The sequence below is a fragment of the Halichoerus grypus genome, chromosome 13 (assembly GCF_964656455.1).
Source record: "Halichoerus grypus chromosome 13, mHalGry1.hap1.1, whole genome shotgun sequence".
Taxonomy (NCBI): Eukaryota; Metazoa; Chordata; class Mammalia; order Carnivora; family Phocidae; genus Halichoerus; species Halichoerus grypus.
The window spans coordinates 85,293,550-85,315,310 of NC_135724.1; the positions used below are offsets into that span (position 1 = coordinate 85,293,550).

At 52.5% G+C, this 21,761-nt stretch overlaps 2 protein-coding genes across 5 annotated transcripts in view; both read left to right on the forward strand.

The window, feature by feature from the left end:
- DDX54 (DEAD-box helicase 54) overlaps positions 1 to 21,761 on the forward strand; it is a 424,174-nt gene that overhangs the window by 41,357 nt on the left and 361,056 nt on the right. The window lies entirely within an intron of this gene.
- The window catches only part of RASAL1 (RAS protein activator like 1), a 29,392-nt gene that overhangs the window by 6,255 nt on the left and 1,376 nt on the right, over positions 1 to 21,761 (forward strand). Inside the window, exons 3-19 of one of the 4 annotated variants that reach the window (XM_036123698.2) lie at positions 630 to 743; positions 882 to 943; positions 5,760 to 5,889; positions 7,945 to 8,026; positions 8,108 to 8,239; positions 9,938 to 10,026; positions 10,762 to 10,879; positions 11,006 to 11,159; positions 11,546 to 11,610; positions 11,932 to 12,044; positions 13,050 to 13,242; positions 16,589 to 16,726; positions 17,283 to 17,427; positions 18,657 to 18,829; positions 19,916 to 20,053; positions 20,138 to 20,273; positions 21,078 to 21,198. In XM_036123698.2, coding sequence (XP_035979591.1) covers positions 630 to 743; positions 882 to 943; positions 5,760 to 5,889; positions 7,945 to 8,026; positions 8,108 to 8,239; positions 9,938 to 10,026; positions 10,762 to 10,879; positions 11,006 to 11,159; positions 11,546 to 11,610; positions 11,932 to 12,044; positions 13,050 to 13,242; positions 16,589 to 16,726; positions 17,283 to 17,427; positions 18,657 to 18,829; positions 19,916 to 20,053; positions 20,138 to 20,273; positions 21,078 to 21,198 — 2,103 coding nt within the window. The remainder of the gene's footprint in view (positions 1 to 629; positions 744 to 881; positions 944 to 5,759; positions 5,890 to 7,944; positions 8,027 to 8,107; positions 8,240 to 9,937; positions 10,027 to 10,761; positions 10,880 to 11,005; positions 11,160 to 11,545; positions 11,611 to 11,931; positions 12,045 to 13,049; positions 13,243 to 16,588; positions 16,727 to 17,282; positions 17,428 to 18,656; positions 18,830 to 19,915; positions 20,054 to 20,137; positions 20,274 to 21,077; positions 21,199 to 21,761) is intronic. The other 3 variants (XM_036123699.2, XM_036123700.2, XM_036123702.2) reach the window with 3 other exon arrangements.

Genomic DNA, 21,761 nt, shown 5'->3' on the forward strand with positions numbered 1-21,761 from the left:
GAGTGTTTATGGAGTGAATGAGTGAATGAATGGAATTTGCATGTTTTCAGTTACTGTGCGGGGGTTCTGTGTGTGTGTATCTGCCATCTATCACTATATGTGTGTGAGTGTGTGTCTGTGGGTCTCTGTGGGTCTCTATGTGCTGGGCAATTTTTTTTTGGTGTGTGTGTCTATGTGAATGTGCTGTTTTCTCTGTGTGTATCTGTATGTGTCCATATGTAGAAACACATAGATGTGCATTTCTAGAAATTTCTGAGGCTTCATATGTGTATCTGTGTATATGGGAGTGCGTCTCTGGCTTTCTTGGTGTATCTGTGAGCGTCTCTCTTTTCATGTGCCTCCTTATGGGACTGTGTGTGTGTGTATGTGTGTGTATGTAGGTCTCGGAGTATGTGAGTGTTGGGGTTTCTGTGTGTGTATTTGTGGGTTTTTTTGTTTTTTCTTAAGTAGGCTCCACACACAGCATGGGGTCTAATGTGGGGCTTGAACTCATGACCCTGAGATCAAGACCTGAATTGAGATTAAGAGTGGGACCCTTAACCTACGAGCCACCCAGACGCCGCTCCCTGTGTGCGTGTCTGCCACCTGTGTGGCCCAAGGGTCCCCAGCCCCCTGTGCCCTTTTTACAGGACAGCAACTGTCTGGCGGAGCCTGAGCCCCTTCTGGGGGGAGGAATACACCATACACCTGCCCCTGGATTTCCACCATCTGGCCTTCTATGTGCTGGACGAGGACACAGTGGGGTGTGTGTACTGGGGACCCGTGCCTGGGCACCTGGGGGAAGGCGGGATGCCCCGAGACAAAGTATCCACCCAGCTGACCCTTGATGCCTGCTCCCTCGACTTAATGACTTGGACCCTCACCTGCCCACCTTTCCACAGGCACGATGACATCATTGGCAAGATCTCGCTGAGCAGGGAAGCAATTGCAGCCGACCCCCGAGGTGGGCGAGGGGCAGCGACCTTCAGCTGGGCAGAGGGAATAGGCGTGGCCATGCCCAGGTTGGGCATTTGCAAGCATGTAGCAAGTGGCAGGAGAAGCACAGAGTCTTCACTGGAAAATTATTTCAGTTGTTGATTTCCCTCTCTCTCTCTTTTTTTTTGGGGGGGAAGAGAGAGAGTGAGAGACAATGCACGCGCCCATGTGGGGTGAGGGAAGGGCAGAGGGAGAGGGAGAGAGAGAATTTTAAGCAGGCTCCTTGCTGGGCATGGAGCCTGGCACTGGGCTCAATCTCATGACCCGGAGATCATGACCTGAGCTGAAACCAAGAGTCAGAGGCTTAACTGACTGAGCCACCCAGGCGCCCCATCAGTTGTTGATTTAAAAAAATTTTTTTTAAATTTAGTTTATTCATTGAGTAGTTAATTACTTTACATAGTTCAATATTCAAAAGGTATGATTAGTGGGGGAAACTGTCCCTCTTAACCCAGCTATTCCATTTTCGTTTTCAAGGTTGTCAGTTTCTTGTATGTCCTTCTAGAGATTTTATTTTATTTTATTTTTTAAAAGATTTTATTTATTTATTCGAGAGAGAGAGCAGAAGCAGGGGGAGCGGCAGAGGGAGGGGGAGAAGCAGGCTCCCTGCTGAGCAGGGAGCCTGACATGGAGCTCGATCCCAGGACCCTGGGATCATGACCTGAGCCAAAGGCAGCCACTTAATCGACTGAGCCACCCAGGCGCCCCTAGAGATATTTTAAATAGGTTTATTTATTCCAGGTGCTTTACATGAATCAATTCATTTAATTATCGTAATAACCCTGTGAGGTAGGTACTCTTATTCTGCCCGCTCCATAGGTGAACATCCTGAGGCACAGGGGATTGGTTCTATGGCTTGCCCCAGATCACAAAGTTATTAAGTGGGATGGCCAGGATTTGAACCAAGATTGTCTACCTCCATCCAGTCTGTACTCTTAACACAGCACTGTGTGTGTTTTGTTCTCTGCTCTTAGGAATGGCAGCCTGTTATACTCATTGTTCTCTACCTTGCCTTTCACATCACCACATACCTTGGAGATCTTTCCATATTGGTGCCCCAAGAGCTTCCGCGTTCTTTGATCTTTGACTTCATGGCACTCCATTGTGTGGATATATCATCATTTATTTGGCTGGTTCCCTACTGATGGGCACTTGGGTGGTTTACTATCTCTCCCGAGTTCAAACAATACAGCCATGAATAGCCTTGTACAAACGTGATTTCACACATGTGCAAGCTATATTAATCAGTCTGATAAATTCCTAGAAGTAGATTTGTCATAGAGTATCCATATTAGCACATTAGAGAGTTATTGCTAAGCTACCCTCTATGGAGGAGGTAACAATTTGCCCACCCTGTACGTTTGCCAGGAATTACCAAACTCTTTGATCTTGTATCTGAGAGGTAAAAAATTGCCTCTTTGTGTAGGTTATTTTGTATTTCTCTATGAACGAGATTGAAAGCCTCTTTACATATTTAAGAGTCGCTTTGTTTCCTTTTTTGTTTGTTGTTTATTTACATTGTATGTGCATTGCCCCCCACTGGGTTGTTTGGCTTTTCTTATTGATCTGTAGGCGCTCTTTACATATTAGGTAAATTTAACTCTGTCGTATCAGCTGCAAATAGTTTTTCTCCCTTTGTCACTTATGTTTTTGCTTATCATTTTTTCCTATGTATAAAATTTATTTCTTTTTCTCTAGTTAACTTCATCTTTTTGTTTTCATGGCTCTTGATTTTCTGTGATACCTAAAAAGGCCTTCCCAACTCTAAGATAAAATTTTTTTACATGATTTCTTCTTGCAACAATTTGTTTTCCTTTTTTACATTCAAGTCTTTGCTCTACTTGGAATTTGTCCAGATTCAAGGTATGGAGAGGGATTGAACTTTATTACTTTTTGTCTAGATGACTACTAATTGTCTCAATGTCAATAACTGAATAATGTATTTTTTCATCAGTGGGGATTAGTTGAAAACCTACATGCTAATCATCATAATCATTGCTTCTATTTAATGAGGGCTTACTATGTGCCAGGCATGATGCTAAGCACTTTATATTTAGTCTTCACAACACCAAGTGAAGTGTGCACTAGAATGATCTTGAATTTATGGCTGATGGGAAATGAGGTTTGGAGAGATGAAGGCAATTGCCCCTCCTAGAAGTTGCAGAGTTGGGAGTTGGGTCCAGGCTGCGTCTGCTTCCAAAATCTGTGTTTTCAACCTGTCCACCAAGCTGTACCCATTGTGCCTCAAACAGCCACCCAAGGGGGGGGAATTAGATGAATGAAGTATGAGGCCAAATTTTAAGGAGCTTATGGACCAGATAGAAACACAAAACACGTTCACACACAAGCAAGGAGCAAGAAAAAAAGGGAAACTGTCCATGTGTCTGAATGTTTTTTCAAGCAGGACAGGAAGGTGGGGGTGGAGGCATGTGGAATATCACTGGCATGACAGTGGATGAGGATAAGAGGGCAGTGAGGGCTAGTGTAGTCAAGGAAGGTTTCCTGGATGAAGGGGAATGAGTTGGTTCTTAAAGGTACCTCAGCAAAGACACTAAGGCGTGTCTCTGTAGATTCTCTTCTAGTGTCAGGCGTAGGCCAGGGCAGATGGAGCACTGGGTACGTCTCTATTGGAGAAGGCTGTAGGTGCCAGGCTAGAGTCTGCACTTTCTCCTGAAGGCACTAGGGAGCCACTGATGGTCCTTGAGCAAGACAGTGAAGAGAGTGGAGCCATATTATCAGAAGATGGAGTGACAGGAGAGATTAGATACATTTTCAGAAGATCTCTGGGCTGCTTTGTGGATACTGGATCACAGTGGGACAGGAGTGCATGTGGGAGATAAATTAGGAGTCTGTTGCCATGGTCAAGTGAGAGGAAGCTGATGGCATCCTGGATTTGGGGGTAGCAGTGAAGACAGAGAGAGGTGAGGTGGGACTACACTTCATCACACACACAAGGAAGTGGGCCACCATGAGCAAGAGTCAGCAGACACAATAACCACCAGATTTGAACCCATGAAGATTTTAGAATTTATTACTTAGGATATACAGAATTTTAAAAGGAATAAAATATTTAAATAAATAGAAATGTAATCACCAGAAAGGGCCAGCGATAATCATAATAAAGTAAAACAATACATTAAAAAATAGATTTGAGGGGCGCCTGGGTGGCTCAGTCGTTAAGCGTCTGCCTTCGGCTCAGGTCATGATCCCAGGGTCCTGGGATCGAGCCCCGCATCGGGCTCCCTGCTCTGCAGGAGGCCTGCTTCTCCCTCTCCCACTCCCGCTGCTTGTCTTCACTCGCTGTGTCTCTCTCTGTCAAATAAATAAATAAAATCTTAAAAAAAAATAGATTTGAAAAAGAACCAAATCGAACTTTTAGAGATAAAAAGTAGTGACTGAAATTGAAAACTGAGTGGCTGAGTTCAACAGCACATCATTCGGAGCTGAAGAGAGAATTAGTGAGCTGGAAGAGCGATCTGAAGAAATTATTTAGACTTTAGCCCAGAGAAATAAGAAGGAAAATATGAAAGAGAAGTTCAGAGACATAGAAAATTACTGAGAAGGTCTAACATCCATTTAATTGGAGTCCTAGGAGGAAAGAATAGAAAAAATAAGGGAGAACGTGTGGGGCTCTCAGCGGGTCCGGCGCCATGTCCCAGAACCTGTGCACTGTGCTCATCTTTGGCAGCTTCATCTCCCTAATCGGAGCCGCCTTCTATCCTATCTACTTCCGGCCCCTAATGCGGCTGGAGGAGTACCAGAAGGAGCAAGTCATAAATCGAGCTGGTATCATTCAAGAAGATGTGCAGCCACCAGGGTTAAAAGTGTGGTGATCTCAGGACCCTTTACCACTCTTAAAATTTTTTGTGGACCCTGAAGTGGGTAATACCTGTACGTACTATATTGGAAATTAAGACAAAATTTTAAAATGTTTATTAATTTATCAATAACAAACCCATACAGAGTAATATGACATATTTTTGTGTGAAAAATTTGTTTTCCAAGATAAAAAATAATTTGCAAATTTCAAAAAAAAAAAAAAGAAAGAAAAAATAAGGGAGAGGAAGTGATACAAAAATTGATGACTGGAATTTTCCAGACCTCAAGGAAGGACATGATTCTATAAGTAGAATCAGCACAACCTGCAGTAAGTAGGATTAAAAAAAAAAAAAAATCCTTACCTGCCTGTAGGTGAAATTGTAGAACATCAAACTCATAGTCCTTAAAATTAAAGAGAAAAGATACACCATTGACAGAAGATCAGTGATCAGGCTGAAATGACTTCCCAACAGCTACAATGGAAGCTAGAAATCAGTGGATTATATCTTTCAAGTGTTGAGAGAAATGAAGTGGGTAGGGGAGGGAGGTTGAAATTGACTTGACTGATTCCGGCTGGGAGAACTGCCCCCTGCTGGGTGGGAGGCTCAGAGGAAGGAATGCCCAACATTTTTGTGAGGGGGGAGTATGTTGAGACTAAATGATGGAGGGTTTTGTATATTAGAGTGAAGAATGAGATAGTACAGGGTGAAGGGCATTGGACTATACTGCTCACATTCAAATCCCAGCTCTACCACTTGCTAGCTGTGGGAACATGGGCAAAGCTCTTCCTTCACTGTGCCTCATTTTCCTCATCTGGAAGTGTGGATAATTACAGTACCTACATCAGAAGGCTAACATGAGAAGTCCATGACTTAATACATATTTAATGTTAATTGAATTTTTAAGTTAACACAATGCCACTGTCTGGTAGGTACTTAATAAATGTTAGCACCTGTGCCTTCCAGGAATTGATAGCTGGATCAACCTGAGCCGTGTGGACCCAGATGCAGAGGTTCAGGGTGAGATCTGCTTGGATGTACAGATGCTGGAGGATGCACGGGGCCGTTGTCTTCGTTGTCATGTGCTCCAGGCCAGGTATGGTCATGATGGGGGATGGTGTGGGGTTGGTCTGAGAATGAGCAAGAGTTTGCTGGATTCTCCCAGCTGTTTTGGCTTTTGAGACCACGTCACTCCTGGGACACTTCTGGGCTCACAGCCAGGATCCCTTGTAGGCAAACAGTCCATGTTCACCAGGTTTGCAAGTTCCTGGGGTCAGAGCACAAGCAAAATCCTTGCTGGGTCCCCAGTGACCAGGACCAAAGGTCAGACACTGAGAATGGCCAAAGTGTGGAGGTGTATTAATCAAATTGTAAGTGATAGATACCCAATTCATACTAGCTTAAGCAGACTGGCTTATATGAATGACATGCAGCTTCAGGCATGGCTGGATCCAGGTGCTCAAACAGTGACATCAGGAATCTGTAGACATAGACTTCTCGGTTATCTTTTGTGTTAGCTTCATTCTCAGGCGGTCTCCAGGTGTGGGCAAAGATGACCCCAGCAGTCCCAAGATGGCATCCTACCAACTTGGCAGGTCCAATTGAAAAAGAAATTTCCTTCATCATTTCCAACTAATGTCCTAGGACTGATTCTTATTGGCCCAATCTGGGGCACATACCTATCTCTGAACCAATTACATGGACTCTAATGGGTCAGGCCTGAGTCCCACACCCACTCCTGGAGTGAAGAGAGGGATCAGCCTACCTAAGTTATGTGAGCTGGGAGTGTGAGACAGGGGCAGGTCCTGTCCCAAAGAAACAGAGAAGGAAGTTGGATGCAGGATCAGCAAAACCCCACAGATTACCCTCCAGGGGCACCAGCTCGTGGGATATCCATCTTCCCTCCTGCCTATTTATTGCTGTGTAATTCCCTCCTCTCTTCCTCCACTCCCCCATCATTCTGCTTCCTTCAATACTCCCATCCCTTTCCCCCTCTCATCTCCCATCTTGTCTTTCTGCCTTGTTTTCACACCTTACTCCCCCAACCCTCACTTTTAGACCAGTCCTCACTCAGGTTGGGGAGGTTCACTATTTCTGGTTTGCTGTGTGACCTGAAAGCCTTTTCTTGCCCTCTCTGTGCCTCTCCCACCGTCTCCAGATCTCTGTCTCCAGCTGGGACTCTCTGGAGTCTGGATGGAGTACCAGGGTTGCAGAGGACAGGCAAAAGGACTGTGCATGGGACAGGAGGCTCCTCATCTGCTTTGTGCCAGTGGCCTCCTCCCCAGCCACAAGGCTGTGCAGGATCCTTGCAAGCAGGAGAGGGACTGATTGCTGTCGCTTAGCAACTGGGCTGGCTCCTAGGAAACCAAAGAAGGCTTTGGATGCCAAGCAGGGGTGGGAGAGAAGAAGCAAGAGGAAGCAAGCAGCCCCTGGTGGGGGGCTGTCACTGGGTTTGGGGGAACCTCAGGAAGGAGGGGTTGGGGAAACTGACTGAGGTGAGACTTTTGGGTTGTCGTGGCAACCAGAGACAGGGGGTCCTTGCTTCAAGGCTTTTCTTGGATCCTAGGCAGGGTGTGGATATGAGCATTTGTTGAATGAATGAATGAATGAATGAACGAGCACTCCCATCCGGCCAGCTGCTAAGCTAAGCCTGTTATACACATCATCTCGTTCAAGCCTCGGCCCTGTGAGGTTCGATCTGTTATTATTTCTATTTTCCAGATGAGGACACTGAGGCTCGGGGTGGTGAAGGGACTTTTCCCAGTGTCACCCAGCCAATGAGTGGTGGAGCCAGGCTTTGAACCCTGGCATCTGGTCTCCTGCCCAGGGGCTCCAGGGAAACTGAGGCTCCCTTCCCACTCCCCACTGCATCTTCACCTCCTGGGCTTTGTGATTTAGGACTTGACCTTCTGGTGCCTCAGTTTCCTTATCTGGAAGATAGGGGCATACTAGGGCCTCCTGATAGGGTAGCACTGGTCAACAGGAAGATACTGGGCTTGGATGGGCAGGGTGAGGGGTGCTCCTTGCTGCATCCCTACAGTGGAGGCAGAGGCATTTGAACGGTCTATCCTGAACCCCTTTTCCAAGGTCCAGCCTGGGTCTTGGTCATCAAGGGTCCTGCGTCCCTCACGCCTTTCCTCATCTTCCGCAGGGACCTGGCCCCCCGGGATATCACTGGCACATCTGACCCATTCGCACGAGTGTTCTGGGGCAGCCAGAGTTTGGAGACGTCAGTGAGTGGGGGCGTGGATCGGGGGAGGGGCGGGCATGGAGGCAGGGCCTCCTCAGCTCTGCCTCACTCTCCTTCTCCCCAGACCATCAAGAAGACCCGCTTCCCACACTGGGATGAGGTGCTGGAGCTGCGAGAGATGCCGGGTGCCCCAGCCCCACTGCGAGTGGAGCTCTGGGACTGGGACATGGTGGGCAAGAATGACTTCTTGGGCATGGTAAGCACCCCCTCCCCTGACACCCTCCATGGCTCCCCACTGCCTCCAAGAGGGAAGGAGAGGGGAGATGGGCTTGCATCCTGGGATCTGGAAGGATAGATGTGAGAGCTGTCTCAGCTGGCTCCTTGGCCAGGCCTGGGCGATGGGTCCCATTGCCACATTGCACAGGTGAGGAGACAGAGGCTCTCCAAGGGGCAGGAACCTGCTCAAGGTCCCAGGGTGGGCCCAGATTCTCATTCTGGGGTGAGAGTACTCAGGACGACCATGTGCTAAGTGCTTCTCCAGCATAATCTCACTTACGTACTCCTCATGGCCACCCTGTGAGGCTGGGATTGTTGTCTGCATTTTATAGTTGGGGAAACCAAGGTTCATTCAGAGAAGTTGAGTGGCTTTCTCAAGGCCATATGACTAACAAAGGGCAGAGCCAGAATCTGAGTTCAGGTTTCTCTGACTCCAGAATCTCAGCCCTTAACCCCTATTCCTGGAAGCACCGGGCTCAAGGTCTTTCTCTTGGAACCTCAGTTTGCACATCTGTAAAATGCGTGTGACTGCCCCTGCCTCTCAGTGGGAATGGATGCATAGTCAGGGCTGACAGTTTTTTTAAAAGGATGCAAGATTAGAGCAAGTTATAGGGAGGCTTGGTTATGCACAGCCGGCCGGGCGGGCAGGCGGGGGTGTAAATGGGGTAGCCGCTTTGGAAAAGAGTCTGGCCCTTCCTCAAACGGTTAAAGACCATCACCACATGCCCTGGCAACTCCACTCCTGGGTACGCACCAAAGAGAAATGAAAACGCATATCCACATAAAAACTCGTACATGAAGGTTCACAGCAGGCAGTTGTTCATGACAGCCAAGAGCGGAAACAACCCAAATGTCCCTCTGCAGCTGAATGAATAAATACAACGTGGTGTATCCTTACAATGGAATATTACTCAGCCATTAAAGAGAATGAAGTCTGGCACCTGCTACAATGTGGATGAATCTTGGAAACATGCCAAGGGAAAGAAGCCAGTCCCCACAGATTATATGATTTCATTTATATGAGATATCTGGAGTAGGTGAACGTGTAAAGACAGAAAGTAGACCAGTGGTGGCCAGGAGCTGGGGGTGGGGGTGGGAGATGGGGAGTGACAGCTAATGAGCACAGGCGTTTGGGGGGCTGATAGAAAATGCTCTGAAATTAGTGGTGATGGTTGCACAACTCTGTGAGTAGACCAGAAGCCGTTGAATTACACACTTTAAATACGTGACTTGTACGGGATGCAAATTACATCTTTATAAAGTTATTTTAAAAGAGAGGGGCTGGGGCTCAGGGGCCTTCTGGACTCTCTTTAAGCTTCCAGACAGGTGCGATTTGTGTCCCCAAAAAGAGCTGAAAATGCCCTCAGTCCAGATATGTGGTCTCTGGCAGCTGTGTGACCTTGGACAAGTTGCTCCATCTCCCCAAGCCTCAGTTTCCCCAACTGTAAATGAAGTGTCCCCTGGAGGCCCTCAGCATCCTGGCAGGAGCTAGTACTTTGGGACTGGGAGAGGGAGTGTGGCTGCTCTTGTCAATGGGGTTTGGTAGGGGAGGGGAGGTGACCCCTGGCAGGCTACGCCTCCCCTCCTTGGGTGGGCAGTCAGAGCTTTTCTTGGCCTGGGTGGGGCCTTGGGCCGGGCAAGTTCGGGTTCAGCTGAGGGTCTGCGTGTCCCCCTGCAGGTGGAGTTCCCCCCACAGGTCCTGAAGCAGAACGCACCCAGTGGCTGGTTCCGTCTTCTGCCCTTTCCCAGAGCCGAGGAGGATTCTGGGTAAATGTGGCTGCGGAGGGAGGTGGCCAGGCTGAGCTCAGGTCGAGTGCCATCTTCAGCTTGCGGGCAGGTCCTGGTGGGTGCCCATGTCAGCCCACAAGCTGTCACCATGTCACTTCGTTCACTCATTGAACAAATGTCTGTCTTACAATGTGCATTTACTTAAGTCCAAATGAGTTCACCTTGGACCCATCCACCTGTTTGCACGTGAACATATCAGCTCACACTAGTCAATGCGTGTTCAGAACCCTGGGTCTTTCCACACCTGTGCACACCTGTTCACATTGTCCGTTCTTGTATACACCTTATGCTGGCCACACTGTTTACATCGACTTTACCTGTCCATTCCCGTGTATTCCTCTCAACATCTGTTCACATATACCCACACCTGTCCACACTTCTCCACACTTGTCTGCATCGGACTACACTATCCACGCCTGCCCCCGCTGTCTGTTCACAGTGTACATATTTTTGTTTTCCACTGGCCACGTCATTCCACACCAGCCGTGTCTGTTGACTCTCTCTGCACTCATCTGTTCCTGTGTACCCCGTCAGTATCTGTTCACACCTGCCCACGCTGCCCACGCCTGTTCACGCCTGCTCACACCTGTCCCCATCTGCCTTGTTTTGCTAATATCCATGCTCCTTATCTGTGTTCGCACCTGCCTCTCTTGGCCGTCCGCGCCTGCGCGTACGTCCTTACTGCTCCCTCACCTGCGATCTGACCCCGGTCAGGGGGACCCTGGGCGCGCTGCGGCTGAAGGTACGCCTCATCGAGGACCGCATCCTGCCCTCCCTGTATTACCAGCCGCTCACGGAGCTGCTCATGGAGTCTGTGCTGGGGCCAGCAGAGGTGGGTGCATCCATTCTACTGGGGATCTGGATGATGGCTCCCCGTGCTTCAGGGATCCCTCCCGGGGCTCTTGCTTTGGGGTCCCAGGACCCTGGGCCACCTCCCCTGTCGGCTGTCCTTGCCCAGGAGGATGCTGCTAGTCCCCTGGCTGTGCTTGAGGAGCTGACCTTGGGGGACTGCCGCCAGGACCTTGCCACCAAGCTGGTGAAGCTCTTTCTTGGCCAGGGCCGGGCTGGGCCCTTTCTGGACTATCTCACCCGGCGTGAGGTGACCCGGACCAGTGAGTTGCCTGCATGAGCCCCGGACATCACACCCCAGGGATGGGTCCACACAGGGTCTCTGAGGGAGAAACGGGGGGCTTCAGGCAGAGGTCAGGGGCTCCTATGTGTGTGGGGGGATGTGGGGGGCAGGGGGGTCCCTACACTGTGCACCAGCAGCCAACTGGGGATGCAGTCTTGGATTCAGGTGCTGGCATTGCTCCTCTTGAGCTGTGCGACCTTAGGCCGCTCATTGAACCACTCTGGGCCCCTGGACTGTGAATGGAGTTGATGTTGCAGCTCTACCTGATTCCCGAGGCTGGAAGAATCATGACTCCCACCTTGGGTGGGTGGGGTGAGGTGGATCCGGCCTCCAAATCCCAGCAAACACTTCCCTCTGTCCTCCCAGCTGACCCCAACACCCTCTTCCGTTCTAACTCCCTGGCATCCAAGGCAATGGAACAGTTTATGAAGGTGAGCACGCAAAGGCCTGGTGGGGCCCAGCTGCAGCTTCCTCAAGGGGACTCCTTTTCTGTGCTTACTGGGAGCCCAGAGCTTGGCCGGCCTCGGCTGGCTCAGGGTAGCTGCGCGGGGCTGCTGGTGGCTGGTGCCTGGCCTCGCCCTGAGACGCCCCTCACTCCTGCCCTCGGGCATGCCTCAGCCTCGCTCTGAGCCTCTCCCTGCATGGTCCCCCCACCCCCCCGCCTCTCCCTGCATGGTCCCCCCGCCCCCCGCTCGTGGGCACGCCCCCGCCTCCCCCTCAGCCCCGCCCCATGTGGTGCCCCCTGCCCTCAGCTCGTGGGCATGCCTTACCTGCACGAGGTCCTGAAGCCGGTGATTAACCGTGTCTTCGAGGAAAAGAAGTACATGGAGCTGGACCCGTGCAAGATGGACCTGGGCCGCACCAGGTGAGCAAGGCCTCAGGGGCGAACCCCAACCCCCTGGCAGCCTCCTTGTCTGCCCAGAGCCTTGCCAGCCTGGGTCTGTGCCAACGGCCATCCCTCCCTCCGGCTCCATTGCTCAGGAGCTCCGCGTTGCCGCAGAAAGCCTCACTGGGAGCACCGTGATCCTCGGGCTGGGTAGTGTAGTGGTGATGGGCAGGACTCTGAAACTGAGCTCCCGGGTTCGAATCCCAACTCTGAGGCGGGCAAGACAGACCCTACAACCTGTGTGGGAATAAGAAAGAAGGGACAAGAACCTTGCAGGTAGAAAAGTGTTATTCCATCATCCACTCAACAAAACAATCGTTGAGAACCTATTGTTCAGACACCGGCTGAACACTGGTCCTGAGCAGGGAGTAAGCGGACCCAAATCTGTCTTCCAGGGGGAGGGAGATAGCCAACTAAAGAAGGTCATTGAAGGCGCTAGGGGAATGGAGAGAGAGAGAGAGAGCAGGGAAGGGTTGTGGGAGCAGAGCAGGGGCTTGCAGGATTTCATAGGGTGGTCAGAGGGACAGCCTTCCAGAGAAGGGGACCTTTCAGCAGACACTTGAAGGAGATGAGGGAGGGAGGCATGCACAGATCCGGTGGAAGAGTATCCCAGGCCAGGGGAAAGAGCAAGTGCAAAGGCCCTGAGGTGGGAGCGTGTGTCCGGCATGTCCCTGCTGAAAACGCACCAGACCAGGGTCCGTGATGATGTGTGGTGGGAAAGGGATGGCCTCTTTGAGGAGGGGACATTTAAGCTAACTGTGGGTGCAAGAGTGTCTCAGGCGGAGGGAAGAGCATGCACGAGGCTCTGCGACAGGAGTGAGCTCCACGTGTTTAAGCAGCAGAAAGAAGCCTGGCGGGAAAGGGAGGAGGGGAGGTTATGGAGGGGGGATGGGAAGGTGGGTGCTCACAGCTCAGTGGGGGCTGGGGGAGGGTTTTGAGCGGACAGAGGCTGCGCTCGGAGGCACAGCCCCTCTGTTTCCCCAGGAGAATCTCCTTCAAGGGCGCACCCTCCGAGGAGCACGTGCGGGACGCCAGCCTGGGGCTGCTGACCGGCTACCTGGGGCCCATCGTGGAGGCCATCGTGGGCTCCGTGGGGCGCTGCCCGCCTGCCATGCGCCTCGCCTTCAAGCAGCTGCACCAGTGCGTGGAGGAGCGCTTCCCCCAGGCGGAGCACGAGGTGGGCCACGCATTCCCATGGAGCCGATGGGGAAACTGAGGCTGGGGAGGGGCAGTGGCTTGTCCAGGGTCACATGGAGAGGCGGAGCAGGGTGGGGACAGAGCTGGGCTGCTCACACTAAAGTACTGTGTGTCCTGTCGGAAGTGGGGACGGTATTCCTGGCAGGGTCTGGGATCCAGGGGTGGTGGTAATAGTAAGAGCAGCTAACGCGATATATAGCCCTTGCCAGGGGTCAGACCGACTGGTACGTATTCCTTGCCTCATCTAGTCTCGTATCCACCCTATGGGGTGGGTACCAGCATTCTTCCATTTCCCAGAGGAAGAAGCAGAGGCCCAGAGAGATTGAGTCACATGGTCCTGGGGTAGGCACCTGTCTAGGCAGTCTGGCTTCTGGATCGGTGCTCAAAACCACCAAATATAGAGTCTGGCACAAAGTAAGTGCTTCTTAAATGCAGCTCTTAGAGAAAGAGAGCGAGAGAACGCAAGAATGAGCGAGCACAGTGGTACACAGTAGGTGCTCAGTAGCAGGGACCCGAAATAGCCTGGAAACAGATCCCCGCATGTGCCAGTGCTTTGTCACTATTGACATAAAAGTTGAGACCCCCGGTGCTGCCTCAGGCAGGTGAGGTGAATGAAGGCAGCAGTCCGGTGTGGGGCAATAGGGAGTGGTAGGGACTGTGGCAAAGGGAGCTCCCACGGCTTGTCGTAAGGGGGCAGCTCCAGACAGTCAGTCATTGCCATGTGGGAATGGGGACCCAGTACTGCCAGATCGTGAGAGTTTATTTTCTAAAGCCAACATTCTGGATTTTATGTGAGGTCTCCTATTTTTTTAAATGTTGGCATTGATTCACCTAACAACAACAACACAACAACACTTTGAGCCAGTTGTTATGTGTTTGCAGCTGGACTCGCCCGTGGGTTACCCATTGGAGCCCCCCTGGTTTAATGGTCAGCATCCCTTCCGGGTGGCCGGGTTTTTTTTATTATTATTATTTTATTTTATTTTATTTTTTTAAAGATTTTTATTTATTTATTTGACACAGAGAGAGAGACAACAAGAGAGGGAACACAAGCAGGGGGAGTAGGAGAGGGAGAAGCAGGCTTCCCACGGAGCAGGGAGCCCGATGTGGGGCTCGATCCCAGGACCCTGGGATCATGACCCGAGCCGAAGGCAGACGCTTAACAACTGAGCCACCCAGGCGCCCCTGTTTTTTTTTTTTTTTAAAGCATTTTTTTTTTTTAAAGATTTTATTCATTTGAGAGAGAAAGAGAGAGAGAAAGCACGAGAGAGGGGAGGGTCAGAGCCAGAAGCAGACTCCCCACTAAGCAGGGAGCCTGATGCGGGACTTGATTCAGGGACTCCGGGATCTTGACCTGAGCTGAAGGCAGACACTTAACCGACTGAGCCACCCCGGCGCCCCCAGGTGGCCGTTTTTGTCCTACCTTACAAATGACATCACATCAGGCTCTTAGGTAGTGCTGACGTAATAGAAACACGGACTGGGGGGTCACTTTGCAGAAAAATCTAAGACCTGCTAAATGTTGGAGATGTAACGGCTCAGTCCCTAGAGCTTGAGTTAAGAGCCCTTGATTACGCCATACCCCTCCCCACGTTCTCTTTACCGGTGGGGAAACTGAGGCCCAGAGAGGTAAAGAGCCTTGGCCAAGGGTTGTGGACTCAAAGCGAGGCCTCTGGTCTCCCAGCGTGGGCCTCTCCCTTCTCCCCTCGGCCCCCCACTGAGGAGTGAGCTCTGGGCCTCCAAACTGGGACGTCGCTTGATTTACGCCCCATTTTGCCAGGATCTCGCCTGGGCTGCAGGTGCTAAGTGGGACACAGCTGTGGCTGGGAGGCGGGAAGGGAAGCGGGGAGGCCAGCTCCCTAGACAGCCTGGCCCTTGTGGGGGACCCAGTGTGACACCCGAGTGCCCTGCAGTTCTCAGCTCCCACAGTGGGCAGAGGCCGTGGGCAGGGAGCAGGGACCTTCTAAGGCCTGTGAGGGTGGATGGGGTCATGGAAACCCAGGGGAACTCCTTTCTCTGCCTCTCTGACACCTGTTCCTCCTGCTTAAGAAAGGAAGTCGAAGAGATGATGTCAAAGACTAAAATTACCCTGGAAATGGCAGGTGCGGGGGGTGGGGGGATGGGGGGGAGGGGCGGTGGCCTTGGGGGCAACTCAGGTTCCAGATGAGGGCAGGTGGGGGCAGAGACCCTCCTCCTGGGCGGTGTTGGGTACCCTCTGTCGGCAGGGCTCCCTGTCAGCACACATGTGCCGTAGGAAGTTGGCACGGACCCAGGGAGGGTATTGTCTCAAGTGTGAATACAACCCCCAAATAAATACTGGAGCACATTCTCGGGCTAAATATAGCCGGGCAAGTGTGCAAGGTGGGTGGGGAGTGATTTGGGGAGAGCCAGGTGCACCCAGGGTAAAGGCACACCCTCTCTCTGAGTTGTCTCTGCTGGCGCTGGGGGCACCAGCCTTACCTGTAGATGGGCCAGGGCCGGGACTCACACAGGGGGGCACCGCACTTTACAGTTTGTAGGAGGCAGAGGCTTGGGCTGGGGGGTGCACATAGGACAGCCTCAGGAGCCAGCCGGCCTGGGTTCACTCCTGAGCCTGTGTCCTCATCCAGAAAACAGGGACAATAGTACCTACTCCATGGGACGGTTAGCGGTTCGGATTAGTTCCTGACGCTCAGCAAGCATTGCACGGTAGCGAGGGTCGAATGCAGGAGGGTGTGATGAAGAGCTGAGAGCTCTAATCCTCCTTGGGTTCAAATCTTGGCTCTGCCATTTACAGCTGTGTGGTCTTGGGCAGGTGACCTCTCTTTGGGCTTCAGTGGCCTTCTCTGTAAAATGCAGAGAGAATCCCTCCTCCCAGGGTGAGTATTAACTAAACAAATGTATGGAGAGGTATCTGGCATGGTGCTATCAATATAATAAATCATAGATTGGGAGATCGAATTCTGCCTTCTCTACCCATCAGCTGTGTGACCTTGGGCAAGTCACTTGGCATCTCTGAATTTCTGCTTCCTCATCTGTAAAAGGGGAATAATGATGCTGCTTCCTTTATAGGCCTGTGCCCTTAGCACGGTGATTGGCACAAAGCAGATTCTGAGGATGTTGGGCTAAAGCTGATCCTGCAGGATTGGTATTGTTACTCTATTTTCCAGGTGGAGAAACTGAGGTCCAGAGAGAAAAAACCATCTTGGCAGACCAGTGTGGTCTCCTAGCCCATCTCCCGTCCCACTTCCCCTTGCACCACCAATCTATAGTCTTTGCCGCCTCAGTTTCCCCATTTGGGAAGTGGGTCCTTGGGGGCTCATCCCACCTGCTGCTTCTCTTGGCAGGATGTGAAGTACCTGGCCATAAGTGGCTTTCTCTTCCTGCGATTCTTTGCACCTGCCATCCTCACCCCAAAGCTGTTTGACCTCCGGGACCAGCATGCAGATCCCCAGACCAGCCGCTCACTGCTACTGCTTGCCAAGGTGCTGAAAGTGGAGTCTCACATCCTGGGTGTTCTTAGCCTGGGGAAAGCATAGGAACAGAGCTGGAAGGCCAAACTGACAGAAAACCCAAACAACACCCAGAGAAATCTGCCTGAAACACCCATTAGCCTTCCATCTGGACTGTGAAGGCATTCATTCATATGTTCTCTAATTTCGTCTCTTGAAACGAAAACCCTACCCTTCCAGGAGGAAAGTGGGAAGCGGGATAGTAGTCATTTACACCTTAGTGTGAATTAGACCATCATTTGCAAAGTGGCCATATTTTGAGGTTCTGATGGGCTTCAAAGTATGCATGATAGGATCAGGCAGTCCTGGGTAGGGGAATCGGGCTCTGGAGGGAACAGAATAAGGGCACTGGGGGTGCATATCTCTCCATAGGGAGGGGTAGATATTGCTCAAAGCAGGTGCTATGAGTCTTCCCCTTTCATTGAGCACTGATTTGAGAGTTAGGACTCAGGGGCTCTGTTCTGGGTCCACAGACAGCCCTTCCCCTGCAGTGACCTTGGCCCTGGCATCCCTTGCTTCTTTGCTCCAGGCTGTGCAGAGCATCGGAAACCTGGGCCAGCAGCTGGGCCAGGGCAAGGAGCTATGGATGGCCCCCCTCCACCCCTTCCTGCTGCAGAGTATCTCACGTGTGAGACACTTTCTGGACCAGCTGGTGGATGTGGATGAGGAGGAGGGTGAGTCCCTGTGTTCCTGCCACATCTGGCTTGTCACTCTGTGGACCCTTGGGACCTGCCCTTCCCACCCCCCACCCCCCAGCATTGAAACTATGGACCTGTGTGGGTCAGCTAGTCAGTCTACTAACATTTCCTGGCCCCTCCTGTGCTAGGTCCCAGATATGAACAGAGCTCAGGCCCTGTCCTCCAGGCTATTCCAGCCAATGTGGAGATGTGTGTGGGTGCTGTCGCATGGTGTGCACGCAATCAAAAAATATCTATCAAGTGCTTGCTAGACAGTGTTCCAGGTGCTGGGGAAACAGCAGTGGACAAGACAGAAGAAATTCCTGCTCTAGTGGAAGTTTTATTCTAGCAGGGACCACAGGCTATAAACAAGACGAGTTAGCAAATAATATAGTATGTTTGGGAGTGATCGTGTAGGGAGAAAAAATAATGGAGGGAAGAGAATGTTGGGGTAGGGGTGGCAGGTTGAATTTTTAGGTAGGGTGGCCAGAAATGGCCTCACTAGGGTGCTATTAGAGCAAAGACCTGAAGGAGGACAGAGAGCAAGCCATGAAGATCCCGGGGAAGAGTATTCCAGGCTGGGAATAGCATGTGCAAAGGCCCTGAGGTGGGGAATGGGGAGCCACAGGGAGGAGCCAATGTAGAAGAGTGAATGAGGGGGCACAAAGGAGAGGTGGGGTCCAGATTGTGTGGGGGCTTCACAGGCAGCTGGGCTTTGATGGGGAGTGAAATGGAGCCTGGGACTGCTTTAAGCAGAAGAGTTGGGGCTAAGTCTGTATCACAATGTAGGGCTCAGGGCATGAGAGAGTTGGGTCCAAGTCACATAGGAGGAACCTGTTGGAATGGGGAGCCCTGGTTGTGGCATGGCAGGGTCCCTGTGGCATTGGGGAGGGACCCCCCGGGGGGGCTAGATCCCAGGTCCTCCCTGGACTGACTTCCTGAGGCAGCCCCCCCGCGCCCCACCCCCACGCCCGCTGGCTGCCCGCACCACTGTCTACAGAGCTTCAGGAGAGGGATCCTGGACGCCTGCTTTGTGCTCCCCACCCCACCTTCAATGATCCACTCCCTAATGGAGGGAGTGGAGTCTGCAGCCGTCCTGTCGTTCACCCTCCTGCCTCTGGGGGGGCAGAGAGTCATGCTCATCCACAGAGGCCCTGGGCACACCGGCAGGGCAGGTTGAACCTGGATGTAAGGGGTTCACTGTCCCCTCTCTCCCCATGTCCCAGAGGCTGGGGGCCCAGCCAGGGCCCTGGTGGCCCCCTCAGTGATTGTTCGTGAAGGTTACCTGCTGAAGCGCAAGGAGGAGCCCGCCAGCCTGGCCACACGCTTTGCCTTCAAGAAGCGTTACTTCTGGCTCAGCGGGGAGACTCTCTCCTACTCCAAGAGTCCTGAGTGGCAGGTGGGCCTCCCGCCCACAGCAGGGGTGGGGTGGGGTGGGGGGTTCCAGCAGTGGCCTCCCTCATTGAGCTGCCTCTCTGTAAGCCGGGGAAAACTGAGGCCCAGGACGGGGCAAGGACTCAACAAGTCCAAAGTCTCAGGCCAGGCTCTGCTCCCACTTTTGGGCCAGTGTGGGCACAGGACAGACATAGGCATCCACCCCCCCCATCAGACGTCCTTCAGAATGTGCACTTGTGGTGGTCCGGACCCCCCCCCCCCCAGGTGTGGACACACACAGCACACACACAATGCTTAGCCGCCCTCCGATGCTCCCACGCAGGCCAATGCGCATGCGCTATCCTACTCATGTAAAATTAGATCTGTTCGCTCAGATGACCCTGCCTGGAGGTATAGGCACACATAGCAGGCATTTATTCACTCGGTCATTCATCAAACATTTATTGAGTGCTTACTGTATACCATGCAGTGTTCTACGCACTGGACATACAGCAGTAAACAAGACATAAAATCTCTGTTCTTACGGGGTTGCCACTGAAATCCAGCGGCAACTCGGGCACCTGCTGGTGTGTCCGCATTTCTGTGCCTGCACGTCCGTGAATGATAGCTAACACTGGACAGGGTGTGCTTGCTCATTATTCCCACTTCGTCAGCAGAGCATAGATTCTAGAGTTCCAGTCCCTGGTTTCCAACCCTGGCTCCACTAGCTGAGTGACCTCGGGAGGGCCATGGATCCCCCTGTGCCTCAGTTTCCTCCTCGGCACATAGACCCGGCCTCAGGAATTGGTGTAAAGTGATAAATGCAGAGTGCTAGAAAGCACTTCCCCTCTGCCATGTCAGGGGTTGCTGTGTGATGGATGACAGTGATGGACACTGGTGCCCAGGGGAGTCCGTGCTTCTTTCGAGGGTCTATGGGGCAGGTCTGGGGGACTCAGTGCTCGAGACAGGGGTCATGCACCCAGATTACAGACACACCCTCAGGGAACGTCCCCTGAGGCACGCCTCCAAAGGAGAGCTGTCCCTGGGCCCCGCCATCCTGGGCCCCAGCCCGCCCTGCAGCCCACCCTGTAGCGACAGGCCTGTCTCCCAGATGCGCTCCTCCATCCCGGTGTCGCACATCCGCGCGGTGGAGCGCGTGGACGAGGGCGCCTTCCAGCTGCCGCACGTGATGCAGGTGGTAACGCAGGACCCCGCCAGCGTGCTGCACACCACTTACCTCCAGTGCAAGGTGAGGCACGGCAAGGATGGGGCAGAGAGCGTCCCTTAGGTTCCCACCCCTGACCGTCCCCCCGCACCCCCGGGCTCCCTGCAGAATGTGAACGAGCTCAACCAGTGGCTGTCGGCTCTGCGCAAGGCCAGTGCCCCCAACCCGGACAAGCTGGCCGCCTGCCACCCCGGTGCCTTCCGCAGCTCGCGCTGGACCTGCTGCCTCCAGGCTGAGCGCTCAGGTGAGGGGGCAGGGTGGGCCCAGGTTCCGCCCTCCCCACCTGTCGATCAGCAGTTGTCCCACCTTTGTCTGGCTGCTGTGCAACCTGGGGCAAGTTACTTAACCTCTGTATGCCTCAGTCTCCTGAAGCGGGAAATGGGGTTGATGACAGTACCTGCCTCCTGGGGTTGGTGGGAGGACTGAGTGAGTTGATAGACACAAAGCCCTTAGAACACTGCTGAGCACATAGTGCTCATTACACGTGAGGTATTGTTTTTTAAGCACCTACTATGTGCCAAGCATCTAGTGGTACACAGACATCAGGTTTGCTCTGGAGGAAGACAAGTGAATAACCAGACAATTGTAATACAGTCTTCTAAGTACTAAAATGAGGCTTTTGAGACTCCAGAGCATGCCTCTGACCCAGCCGCAGAGTAGGAGATCAAGGAGGGCTTCCTGGAGGAGGTGCTGTTTAGATGTGACCTGAGAAGAGGAGGCGTTAAGCAACGAAGTTGGAGACAGGGATGGGGTAAGGAAGTGTTGTAGGCAGAGCAAAGAGCACGGGCAAAGGCCTGGAGGTGGCACAGGGAGGGCTGAAGGATTGAAAAGGGTCTGCGTGGCTGGAGCCTGGACTGTGGGAGGAGGCTAGAGGGAGGTGAGGCTACCGTTCTGCTGGGCGGGACTGGAGGCAGTGGGGCTTGATGGAAGTAGTAGGTTGGAAGAGGGATTTTAGAGGCAGAAGGGTCGGGGCTTGGGGACCATCTGCCATGGGGACTTTTGGAAGGGGCAATGAGAAGCAGTCCTGATGGCACTGTGTCCCCCTCAGCTGCTGGTTGCAGCCGCACACACTCGGCCGTCACCCTGGGGGACTGGAGCGACCCGCTGGATCCCGACGCTGAGATCCAGATGGTGTATCGGCGGCTGCTCCTGGGGCGGGACCAGCTCAGGTGGGTGCCCCTGCCCAGCCCACTTCCCCTGCGATGACCAGCCAGGCCACCTGCCCAGCATGGCCTCCCACGTTCATTTATTCATTCTTTCCGTCCGCTTCAGCTGAGCTTCCCGGTGCACGGTGTGCAGGCTCAAGCAGGGGACTGGGAGGCGTCCTCAGGCAGGCCCCAATGCAGAAGTGGGTCTTGGGTCTTTTAATATCTGGGTCCGTTGAGACATGGGTACAGACCTTGGATGCGTTCCTTTTCCTTCCTGGTGGGCTTCACCCCTATTCAGTGACCGATTTTTTCCAACTCCTTCTCGAGTGGGTTCTGAAGCTGGCCTGCCTGGCTTCGAATTCTGGGCTAGCCACTTACTGGCTGTGTGATCTCGGGCACATTGCTTGCCCTCTCTGTACCTCCGTTTCCTCATCGGAAAAATAGGGATAATAACGGTACCTTCCTCATGGGGTTGTCCTGAGTGGTCAAATGAGCTAATACAGGTGAGGCATTTTGTAGATGCCTGGTCACAGCTTTCAATACACGGTAACAGTTATTATGCTGTGCAACCTTAGGCAAGTTAC